Source organism: Panthera uncia, chromosome A2 (assembly GCF_023721935.1).
Source record: "Panthera uncia isolate 11264 chromosome A2, Puncia_PCG_1.0, whole genome shotgun sequence".
Classification (NCBI taxonomy): Eukaryota; Metazoa; Chordata; class Mammalia; order Carnivora; family Felidae; genus Panthera; species Panthera uncia.
The window spans coordinates 100,365,834-100,378,946 of NC_064816.1; the positions used below are offsets into that span (position 1 = coordinate 100,365,834).

Here is a 13,113-nt window from a genome sequence, read left to right on the forward strand (position 1 = left end):
AATATCTCTTTCTCCTCTATTTCTCATACCATTAGATAAAATTTCTTGGATTTCATCATTCCCAATATTTAAAGCTTTGCTAAAATTCATCACTACGTCTAATTTCCTATTGCAAAAATATTCCTTCTTCCTCTCCTCAGCCCTCTCCTGACACTCAAATCCTCCTGAGTGTGGCCCTTGGCCTCTAACTCATTCATAGGAACAATAGATAAACTGCTCAATGCACTATTCCCCACAAATACAGATTTTATTTCGTGCCTTTTTTTTTTGCTTATGTCATCCTAGATTCAAATGTCATTTCCTCTGTCACTATACCCTATCAGTGTTTACCTCTTTTTATGTTTTCTTACTTCTTTAGTGGTTATTGTGCATACACATTATTAATGTATTACTAATATGCTTAGAACCAAAATCACATATACCCTTAGTATATTTCCCATCATTAAGAAATAAACACAAAATATTTATCATATACTTTTATTCTCTTGACAGCCTGGACCCACTACCCCATAGGCAACAAGCAACACGTAGCAGGTACTCAACAAATACTAGTTTTATGAAAGAATAAATTGCACTGAACGATATTCAGGAAGTTTGAACTGGCTTTTAGGGACTAGTGTTAACCTGTTTCCACAGCTTTGTGAGACAGCTATATCAACAAACTGACACTTGTGTACAGTGGGATAGACATTTTATTTAAAGACAATGCCCTTCATTATTGCTGTGGACTTAACAGTGTCCTCCAGAAATTCATATGTTGAGGCCCCACTCCCCAATGTGATAGCACTTGGAGACATAGCTTTGGGGAAATAATTAGGCATAAATGAGGTCTGGGTCCATATGATGAGATTAGTGCCATTGTAAGGAAAGACCAGAGAGCTTGCTCTCTCCCTCTGTCATGTGAGGACATAGCAAGAAAATGATCGTCTCCAAGTTAGAAAGAGAGACCTCACCAGGAGCTGAATTGGCTAGCAACTTGATTTTGTACTTTCCAGCCTGCAGACTGTGAGATATAAATTTTTATGTTTAAGCCACCCAGTCTATGGTGTTTTGTTACAGCAGCCTAAGAAGACTGAAACACAAAGTTTTAAGCATTTATTTTATAGGGGATTTCTAATGTTTTTATAGATACACTTGATAAACAAAGGCAAATATTCTGTTTGTAACAGAGTAGCAAATTCAATTTAGAGAAGACTGGGTGAAAATTATGTGATTGTGGGAATGCTTGATACAAAATTTTCCTTCACCATTATTTCACTTTTCCTTTCAAATGTAATGGGATTGTGTCATAAATAGGCACATAAATTCCAATGTACTTTTCAAATTTTCAGAGCATATCAATTTTCTTTCAAAGCACTTTATGTTCTGATGTAATGGTTCTGAAATATATAGAATGTAGCCTTTGTCAAGACTACATTTATGTGGTTGGAATAGAATTCTCCTATACTCTTCCATCTGTGTCATGCTAAGTCATTTCTGACTAAGGCTGATTTTGACTAATTTGCTTTACAGTGAGTGTTGAAGCTGGGATGGTAAGCAGTTATAGTTAGTTACTTGTTCAAGAGACTCTGGGAACATAACTGCTGCCCAAATCTTTTGCAATGCATCAACACAGATAATTCCTACAATGAGAACAACTGTGCTATTAATAGCAAAAATGAAACTCTGTCCATAATGGCCGCTTTATTCTTAACAGTTGGCTAAAAGATAGGAGTAGGTGACTGGAACAGAGGACACCTTGGACGGTTGGCTTGTAAGCTGGAAAAATAGAATTTAGAGTTTTATTTTTCTACTACTGTGCAAGGTTCAAATCATTTGAGAAAATCTGAATCATAATAGGTGATTTTGTAAGTGTTCTGCTGAGTGGTACATATGAGACACACATTCTTTCCTTTCTATGTATACTTAGTAAATTAACTTTTTAAAAAAATTTTTAATGTTTATTTATTTTTGACAGAGAGACAGAGTATGAGCAGGGGAGGGGCAGAGAGAGAGAGAAAGAGACAGAGAGAGAGACAGAGGAAAACACAGAATCTGAAGCAGACTCCAGGCTCCGAGCTGTCAGCACAGAGCCCGACACGGGGCTGGAACTCATAAACTGTAAGATCATGACCTGAGCCAAAGTTGGACATTCAACCGACTGAGCCACCCAGGTGCCCCCAGTAAATTAACTATTAATGTCCAGTTCTTGGATATGACTGACCATCTAGACAGGGGAATTATGAGGGATTTCTCATTTGTCTTCCATATCTCATGTATAATCTGGTTTTAACTCTTTTTTTAAAAAAAGTTTTTACTAATAAAGTTTTAGAGCCAAGTTTTTATTCCTACCCCCCTACAAAGAATGCTATAATTTCATTCTAAAGGTATTTTACCACTGCGATAGTGTTTAAAGTCTATGACTCTCGTATCTAAAATAGTTACTTTATTGTTGAATTGAATGAAAAAACTTCTTCCCAAGTGACCAGAAAAACTTCAGGGATTTTCTGATCTTGAGTAATGACTGTACTATTAGAAGTTGTGACTATATTACTGATTACATGGCTTCAGAGTTTAGGTCAGCAAACTTTTTCTGTAAAGGGCTTGCTAGTAAATATTTTTGGCTTTTTGGACCATATGGTTCATGTCACAACTGCTCAACTTTGTCTCATTTCCATGGTAGCAGCCTAGACCATAGATAAAGAAATAGGTGCAGCTGTGTTCCAATAAACCCTTAAATGCCAAAACAAAACAAAACAGCAACAACAAAAACTAGGCCGTGGGGTAGATTAGATGCACAGACCATTGATTGCTGACAACTGGTCTAGACCAATAGTTTGATAAAAGCCATGAGACAAAAATTTCTATCTTTAGAATCATAGAGTGGTAAAGTTAGCAATCTCATATTTTACTTCATATGTTGTCATTTCTAAGCCAAGCAAGGGAACAGTAAGTTGAAGCTAATATCATTAAAGTTCTTTAGGTAAGAAGAAATGCTTAACGAGTATACAAATGCAAACAGATTAGAGAAATGGAAAATACAATAACCCTTTTTCCTTCTGTATATAAAATATTGTAGAAATCTTAGCTTCTCCTTGGGCTTCATCAAATTCTTTTATGGAAATGTCACTCAAATTTCTACTGGCTGTCCTAAGCAATCTCTATAGAGACTTTTGAACATTTTAATACATACTCTGATATTTCCAGTTGGTTTCCCTGCCATCATCTCTAATGCACAATATAAAATATCCATATGATCATATATTTTTTAAGTCTATTCATTTATTTTAAGAGAAAGAGAGAGCAAGCTTGGGGAGGGGAGAGAGAGAGGGAGAGAGAGAATCCTAAGCAGGCTCCATGCTGTCAGTGCAGAGCCTTACCCAGGGCTCAATCTCACGAACCATGAGATCATTACCTGAGCCGAAATCAAGAGTTGGATGCTTAACTGACCGAGCCACCCCAGTGCCCCTCCACATGATCATCTTTGACTCATTTATTTCTATCTCTGCTTCTACAGTCTGCCACTAAGTGCTAAAGTTATTTTCCTCTACTGTGTGTTGAAATCTACTTACTTTTGTCCATTCCCACTACTGATTCCAGTCTAAGCCCCTATTACTTCAGCCTCACATTATACGACAGTGTCCAGCTGGCATCCAGACCCACATGTCTTATCTTTCTAGCTTAGTCTGTACATGCTGACAGATTAAACAGTGCTTTCATCAGGTCCTTGCGTCTACCACTTATTGAACAAGGTCTAAAATACTAAACAAGATCTTGATATTTACAGTCTCCTACAAAATGACCCCAGGTTGTAGCTCACATCTCCGGAGCTTCCACCTACCTACTTTTTCTGTGAACACATTTAATGTTTTTGCTTTTTATTTCCCCAAATGCTTAGCTTGTATAATTGATCTTATCTCCTCTCCTTTCTATTTATTCTAATGCTATGGTACAAGACAAGTCTCAGCCTTCTTTAGGTCTTTCTTAAGCCCTTTAGTTTCAAATGGCTGCTTTTGCAATGGGTTAGTTTCAGTCTTTCACCAGTGATACCATTTCCCTAACCAAATGGAAGCTCCCTGGCTTAAACATATGCATTCCTTCCTGACACATGTGGCTCTTTCTATACAGTCTTCTGAATTCAATCATGGTTGAATGAATGACCAACTAGAAAGTCTGCTGTACAGGACAGGACGGGGTAGCTTCTCTATAGTCCTTGCTGATTGATGCTAATCCTGACCATACAATTATTTGAATCATCAAAAGACAGCACCAGTTGGCATTTAGGTCTCTGATCAGATAAGAACAAAAAGGAAAATAGCAAGAAATTGATAGGTTGATCATGCAGAGTTCTGAAAACAGCCTTGACCATCAAGGAGGAAAATTCTGCCTTTTTGCCACTAGCAAAAGATATTTCTCTACTCCTAATTCTCCTCATTTCAAGTTTCTGTAGGAATATAGACTCTAACAATCTTTAATCTACCAAGGCAACAAAGAAAAAGGCTATCTTCACATGGAAGTTAAAGGGTTTCTTCTGAATATATTGATGCAGAAATGATTTGTTACAATGCAACTTTCTCTTCCCAGATATCCTGGAAATAGAAAAGATTGTCGAGGTAGAGTAAGAGGTCTGACAAGTATACCGAGATTAGAAAACATTATATAAGTATAGGCAGACGAAGAGGCACCAGTAACGGGAAAGCAAGAATGGAACGACCAGAAAGGCAGGAGACATTAGCACTGAGGAAGCTGAAGGCCCCATTACCCAGGAGAAAGAATGAACAGAGGTTTTCAGATATGGATATGAGATGATTGCCAGTAATCACAGAAAGAACAGTCTTTATGCAGATTGTGTGTCAAAAACCAAAAGGCCCATGTTAAAATGGTTGCATTTATGCCAACAATGACCTCTGTGCACATTCCCTGGGGCCATGACCTAGCTGGAAGGGTAAAGAGTTAACACTGAAGGAAGACTTACTATGTACAAAGTGCTGTGGGGATCGTTATGCTCTCAGCCTCTGGGGGAGGAAATGAATGAACCACAGTTGTGTAGTGGTTAAGGAAGAGTTTGGAACTGGAGCTGTTTTCACACTTGTGCTGCTTTTACCCTATCTCAGATTTCCTCCAGTGGTGTTCTATAGAAATTCATCTGTTTTGCCTAACGTAATTTCACACTTCGATCCTTGCGAATTACGTGTGCATAGATTGTAGAATATCAAAAGTGGAAAAACCCTGAAAGATCATTTGGTCCAACCCTCTTTTCTTTTTCTTTTCCTCATTTAAAGTAACTGAGACCCAGGAAGGTGAAGGGATGAGCAAGCCTTATCCTGTGTTCGTGAAAGAATGAGACTAAAACTCGTGTTTCCTGATTTCCCTACTCAAGTCTGTTATATTATAAACTCTATGTGGGGCCTGAGTTGCATGCAGTTGTTTGCTTGACTCAGAACTAATGAGCAAGGTAGAACAAGAAGGCCTTGCATCACTCAATTTCTCGATGAATGGTTTGAAATGGGGAAAATGACTTTCAATTCTAAATACCTAAGGCTCTATAACTATAACAGAGACAGTTATGCTTGAGCCACTGCTGATGGTGGAGGATAAATAAGGAAAATTAAGCATATGAAATAAAGTTCTAAAAATCACTAGGTAGTTAGTATTATTTATAAGCTAAATCTTATGTTTCAAATAAAGATTTCTAAAAGGATGATGATAAAAGTAGAAGATTTTATCAAAAAGGAGCTTTATATCTCAAATTTAAAAAGCAATCCAGGGCGCCTGGGTGGCTCAATCAGCCAAGCACCTGACTCTTGATTTCAGCTCAGCTCATGATCTCAAGGTTCATGAGTTTAAGCCCTGTGTCTGGCTCTGCAGTAACAGTGTGGAGTCTTCTTGGGATTCTCTCTCTGTCCCTTTTTCTCTGCCCTTCCTTCTAAGTAAAAAAAAAACAAAAACAAAAACAAAAAAAGACTTAAAAAGAAGCAGTCCTTTCACTGTAAAGGATCACTATCAACAAAAACTGGAATTCTCTGTGCCCAGACTTTTGGATCACTATCACATATGTAACTACAAATGAGGGGCAAAACATATTTGTATGAATTAAAAAAAAAGGTGGCTGGGTATTCAATTATGTATTCAGCTACATTTTAAATATATATCAGGAACTACACGCTATAAGTCAATATGAGTAAAAACAATCATAATATCTAAAGACTGAACTTGCTACAAGTATAAACAACATGTTCCAGAGCTTGAAATGTATTACCCACAGTATCTAGTAAATAATCATAGTATCCAGTAAATGTTGGAAATGATTCCATCTCTCATTTCTGCAAGATTCGGTATTATCTAGTAGTGCAGACAGATTGCAGTCCACATATGGCAGATTTTGAGTAAATAAATCTGCCATTTAAAAATCAGTACTGGATATGAATAGAATTGGGCATAGCCATGACAACATTAGGGATGTCATTGCTGAAAATTTCTGGTAAGTTAACCAATTATATTATATGCACGCACCCATATAGTACATAAAGGCAAGGATATAAGGATCATATTGACTCTTTTTTTTAATGTTTTTTATTTATTTTTGAGAGAGAGACACACACACAGAATGTGAGCAGGGGAGGGGCAGAGAGAATGGGAGACACAGAATCCAAAGCAGACTCCAGGTAGCGAGCTGTCAGCATAAGCCCGATGCGGGCCTTGAACTCACAAACTGTGAGATCATGACCTGAGCTGAAGGTGGACACTTAACTGACTGAGCCACCCAGGCACTCCAAGGATCGTATTGACGCTTAAGGTGACAAACAAACTGTTATGGAACACCAAGATCCAAAAACTAACCAAAAAACCCCAAACAAGGTGCAGGGTACAATAGTCATGAGCTTCTCAAGAGCTCGTTTTATCTTAAATAGGAATGAAAGAAAACTTCAACCAGAGGAGTTATAGTCTAATGTCAAACAACAAGGGACACAATTTAAAACAATGATTTTCCATGTTCCTGTGTTAGGTAGAATGGGTGGTAAGAGACTGACATCTGCTCTGTTTGCTAAGCATAGCATCAAAGTGGCAAACTCATTAAGCTAGTGGTTAAGTTAGCGACGTTGAAGAACTGAAAAGCAAATCGATCGGCTGTGGGATGGGGCCTCTCACCTCTTGCCTGTCGTCCGGGCCCACAGCCCTCCTGGGCTCCAGGGCTGTCCTGTTGCACACTCCAAGGGACTAACTGGCACCTGCGCCATTTGTGAGTCTTCCACCTACAAGAGGAGAACAGAAGCCTCACACAGAGGAAGCAAACACACAAGGCGAACCAGAGACCTATGGTGGCACGGAAACATTACTCCGAGCGCCGCAAAGGGGAATTTATTTGAAAATGTTCAGTCCTATCTAAGTGTAGTTTAGATCTCTATCAAGACACAGAAAAAAGGAGCATTAACTATAAAAGTACTTTCTATGGCAGTGGAGACAAGAGTCTGTCATGGTCGCTTTCTACAGAAATGAACTCTATCCATGCGCTTAGCCTTGTGTTAAAAAAGCGAAGTACAGTTAATACTTCTCACATTAGTTTCAAGTACAACCGCATTTAGCCTTTTTATTGATTAGGACTGGCATCAGTGTAAGCTATAGTACTAGAAGTGATGCATCCCATTTAAATAAGTTATGTTTATTTTATATTCAAGTTATGAAACTGTATTCAGGTCAGGAGCCTTTTATCATTTGGTTAACAATGTAGGTGTAAATCAGAAACTGCGATTACAATACATTTTACAAAAACAAATCCCCCAAAGAAATAAGTTTGGGCTGAGAGTTGTCAGGCAGTGCTCATAGTAAACATGTGATTATACCGTCTGTCGTATCAGCATTAAATACAGGTAAATTAAGACAGCAGACTTGCCATCAGATACACCTTAAGTTATTTTTGATCACACCTTCTATCAATTAATGCCCTAATGCTTCATTTGTCATCAGATTGCAATGATATACCGCTTAAAGTTTCAGTTAGGTGCCTTCTTTTCATAGTTATGGGGAAAATTTTCCCTAATAATTATCCACATGATGATAAACTGCTTGAATCACCTTAGTTTTCCTTGAGGTGGCCACAAATGAACAGAACAGACATCTTGTTAGCATCACTGAAATAAAGATGTCATTTTGTGAGCCAGAATGCCAGCATATATGAGGAACAGGTGCTCTTTTGAGTCAGGGGAAGCATGCTTAGACTATTTATTCCTCTATCTGGAATGGAACTGCTTTTGTGTTTCATAATTATTAACCATTTTCTGAATTTCTTTTTTTTTAAATTTTTAAAAATGTTTATTATTTATATGTGAGAGAGGGAGAGAGAGACAGAGCACAAGTAGGGGAAGGGCAGGGAGAAAGGGAGACACAGAATCGGAAGCAGGCTCCTGGCTCTGAGCTGTCAGCACAGAGCCCCACGCGGGGCTTGAACTCACATGCTATGAGATCATGAGCTGAGCCAAAGTCGGACGCTCAACAGACTGAGCCACCCAGGTGCCCCCACTTTTCTGAATTTCTTATAGTTTCTATCAACATAAGGAACTTCCCCAATTCCCCGGAGCTAGTGATACAGTTTGGAAACGTACACAAGTGTTTGTCTCCCTGGAGATAATTCCAGTGGTGGAGCAGCAACTTTAAAGAGGCAAGAGATGACACGCACAGCCATACATCCTACAGACTCCACTGAACCTGGGGGACAGCGCTGGCTTCCTTCTCTCATCGTCGAACAGAAAACGGTCTTGTAGTGTGTGCTCAGTGCACAGCTTACAACGGTTTTGTTTAGAACTCTATTACCTGTAGCTCTGGCACACTTGAGGGGCCTCACAGGCTCTCTCTTCGTAGAGCGGGTCCGTGCAGTCCCTGCCTCCATTGGCTGGCAGCTGAATGATGACCCGGTGCCTAGCCTGCTTCTTGACTCCGGAGTCCCCTGGAAGGAAGCAGCTTTTTAACTGCTGTACTCTGCACTGACAAACAATATCCAAATAGCAGCCTGTGTGAAGACATTACATGGATTCCAGCTATATATGCTTTGACATCTGTGAATGAGCAGCCTCATCCGGTCTAATTATTTCCTAACTTCTCCAGACTCTTATGCTGAACACCTGATCAATTTATATCCCCAAAATGTGAAGAAGAGAGAAAACAGTTGCATAGTCAACTAGCCTTCCTAATGTGCAGACACAAAGTAAATGCTCTTTTATATATTTCCTTCCCCTTGAGAAATATGACAGATCTAATTAATTTATTTTCCTCTACCTTAAGTTTATTTTTATGCCATTTCACATAGTCCTGATTACCACATGGGACTCATACAGTCCTGATGAATCTTTCTTAGGAGACTATATTCAATGTTTTAATGTGAAATTTTATTTCTTTGTTATTCACTTAATTTGAAATGCATCCCTCATAAATTATTCTAGTCATTTATTATTCATGTTAAACAGTCTAAGATCTTCAATTCAGGTCACATTCTAAACATCAGGACTGTAAGTAGTGAAATGAAAGTGGTTTCTTAGAAGCAGAATTTTTACAGAAGCATTCAAAATAGTAATTACTGTAAGTAAATAAATCCAAATTACATTTTAAAAAACCAATGGAAATAATTAAGATTTACCTTCAATGAAGATATCAGCTTGACAGTATTACTGATATAAAGATGTCCAAATATTTTTGTAGTTGAAACAGATAAGGTATAAGACTTGTCAACTTTAATAAAAGATATTCCAATTTACAATATATACCCTTTAAGGATGGATGGCCACATGGCACAATTTTACTTAGAATTGTAAATTCTTAGGTAAAGTGTAAATTGTAAATTACTTAAAAGAATTCCCTAAAGAATTATGTTAATAGAGTTCCCCTGATGCATTTACATTTTTTGCAAGATCATTAAATATTTCATATGCAGTTATAGGAACAGAAAAATTTAGAAAGTTTAGCAGTCCCTAACAAAGGATGGTTAGTAAAAAAATTAAATGAGGGGCACCTGGGTGGCTCAGTTGGTTAAGTGTCAGACTCTTGATTTTGGCTGAGGTCATGATCTCATGTTTCATGAGACTGAACCCCACGATGGGCTGACAGTATGGAGCCTGCTTGGGATTCTCTCTCTCCTCTCACTGCCCCTACCTGGCTCTCTCAGTCTCTCTCTCTCTTTCTCTCTCTCTCTCAAAGACAAACTTTAAAAAATCTTTCAAGACGTTAAATGAAACATTCTTAAAGTAACTGAGTCAGTAGAAAAATATGATGTGACAATCAGAACTTTCCTATAAGGGACATCTTTTCTCATGAAGCTGGGGTATCCCTGAACATGGGGCTCTCAGCAGTGTGGACTGAAAATTTCCATATTAGATGGGAGAATGAATCAGATTAATGATTCCTAAATGTCTATGTAGAATAGTTTCTTTCAAAACATTAAAAAGGAAAACCAAAACAGATTTCTCAGCCAAAACCCAGAACTACTAAACCAGAATCTTTGTGAGCTGGGTTTGGGGATCTGATTTTTACAAAGCTTTCCAGGGAATTATGATGAAGAGCCAGGTTTGAGATCTACTAGAATAGATAAACCCTGTATGTCACATACCAATTTAAGATTCTAGGGTTCACATGTGCCTTTTTAGGATTATTCCCATTGTGGGGGGAAACCTGTACTATGAATAATCAGAATACTACAGGTAATAAAGCAGGGAATTAGGGGCTGGAGGTAGTGGGTAGTAGAGAACTGAAGTATTTGAAAAAATTGTCATAGACTTTTTAACATAATAATAGCAGTTTGAGTGTCAGTTGCAACTTTTACATATTAAATATAATTTATCTAGGAAAGATCTAAGAAATGCCAATGGGACGGAGTTTTAATAAAATTGCTAATGCTGCCTCCATCCATTATGTTGTCCAGTGGTCCCTATTTTAAGGTCCAGGTGATAAATTCTTCTAATAATACAGAGCTAGGAAAAATTTTGTTTCCTTTGACAATCTATTAAGACTCTTACATGCTTCAACTTTTTGCTTTGTTCACCAGAATCTCAGGGCTACTTTTCTTCTCAATTGCAGGAGCTCACCTTAACTTTGACTTTATAGTACAATTTTTCTCTTCCTCTCCCCTCTCTCCAACTCCATTTACTACCTTCTTTTACAATTTCCATTATTTTTCTTTTTTTTAGTGTTATGATCTGTCTTATATAAACTAAATAACCATTCTTATCATTTGCTTAGCATTGGGGGAAGAAGGGAGGTGTTTGTTGAACAAGGAAAAAAGGGAGAGAACAAAGAGGAGCAGGTCTTCGTTTCCCAGGTGGTCAAGATTCTTAGAGTCAATAACTCACCAGCCCTTCCCTGCCTGCAGGTAGACAACAGACATGGAATTGAGACCCAGGGATCTGGAGCCTGGAGGAGATGACGAGTTCAGCATCACTGGCACTTTATACAGTAAAGCTCCTGGTCACTCTCTGTCTAGATATCACAGGGGACATAGGCAGGGCTGTTCAGATTTGAGAAGCAGCAGTTACTGTTTCAATCCTACTTCATTTTTTGACTTGAAAGGAAATTTTTCACTCCAGGTACAACTCTGAAACATTCTACTGCCTTTTCATCACAACATCCACGGGCTTGTATTTGATATATAAGATCACGGTAACTCTTTCCACTTCCACAATTGATTCCACAATGGCAATCCGTTTATTCTTTAAAGTTCAAGTACCTTAACCCTGTGCAACCCACAGAACAGAGACTGTGAGCTGATGAAAGCAGAACATTCCAAAGCTGTAACACCTGCGGAGGAAGTTTAATGGGTTTACACAGGAAGTGTCATGACATCCATGTTTCTATCCACTGGGAGGTTCACTTCTTCTTAGATGTCAGTTAGGAAATTACTTGTATACTCAAAGAAACAGCACTGTGGAACTCAGCCAGGTTACAGAGTCCTCAGATCAGAATGCAGACAAAAGAAGAGCTACAGCAAAGGTTTAAAAGAAAAGTGGAAGGTTTCTCACTGATAACTTGAACCGACAAACTCGGAATTTTACAACCTTCATAGTTCCCTGCACATCTTTACACCCAATTTATTATATGTGGTTGACAGACATGTATTGTTTCCATTTATATTTTAATAAATATTTGCTGAATGAGCAAACACATTTATTTCACTTCTCGACTGGAGTATAAGTTAGCGTCCTCTATTTCTTTTCACCCACTTCCTCATAGTAGGACGCACATGGGTATGAAGTCTGTGCATTGAGGATTAATAAAATATAAGGGATCGTTTTGTTTACTGGAAATGATAAACATGGGGAAAACAAAGAAATATTCCTGTAGTGTTTATGCTTGAAAATATATATCTAGGATAGGAATAGGAAAAAAAGATTATACCTTCAGAAAACAATTATGTGATAATGATGGTAATGAGGGACATAGACTCAAAGGGCATGCAATCTCTCATGTAGTTACGTCATTTTACAGGTTTTAAGACAGTCAAGATACATTTCACCAGAGAAATTACTTGATGGGAGGACTAAAAGGGCAGGTAAAACTAAGATTTAAACTGGAAGTGAGATGGATGGCAGGCTGAGCAGCACAGTGCTAGGAAATTGAAAGGGAAAGGTTTCATGCAAGAAGCAAAATATAACAGTAGTTTTCACATCTTTGGGGTAATTCTAGTGCTGTACTGATTAAGGGCATCAAGATGGGATAGATACTTCTGCAATATCCCTTCTCGCTCTCAAGTCAATAAATGCAGTTAGAAACCAAGGATTTGAACAGTGAAATGTATTATTTCATCAAAAGTAATGATACTTTTAAGATTATAGTTGTCAACAATTTATATGCATAAATGTTTCCTATTTTTTAGGAAAGTCCTTTGTAAAAATTTGTAAAAATCTGGGACAAGTTAACAAGGGCATGGATTTGAGGATTAAAATTACTCTCTACTCAATACTGATCTTTATCAGCATTGATTTTTCAACACATATCTTGAGAGAGGGCTGAATAACATTTGAAATAATTCTTCTTGTTCTTCCTGTAATACTAGGCTTTTCTATTCTGTCTTTTGCAAGATATAGTGTAATTTTACCTCTTTACAGTGATTTTTTAAAGGAGGAGCTCTCCATTTTCATAAGTTCAAAACTCTAA

The 13,113-nt window shown here is 37.8% G+C and overlaps 1 protein-coding gene across 1 annotated transcript in view; it reads right to left on the reverse strand.

Annotated features, from left to right (window-relative positions):
• Positions 1 to 13,113, reverse strand: part of THSD7A (thrombospondin type 1 domain containing 7A) — a 439,517-nt gene that overhangs the window by 71,429 nt on the left and 354,975 nt on the right. The window contains exons 10-11 of the mRNA XM_049641551.1: positions 8,788 to 8,920; positions 7,129 to 7,232 (exon numbers count right to left, since the gene is read on the reverse strand). Coding sequence (XP_049497508.1) covers positions 7,129 to 7,232; positions 8,788 to 8,920 — 237 coding nt within the window. The remainder of the gene's footprint in view (positions 1 to 7,128; positions 7,233 to 8,787; positions 8,921 to 13,113) is intronic.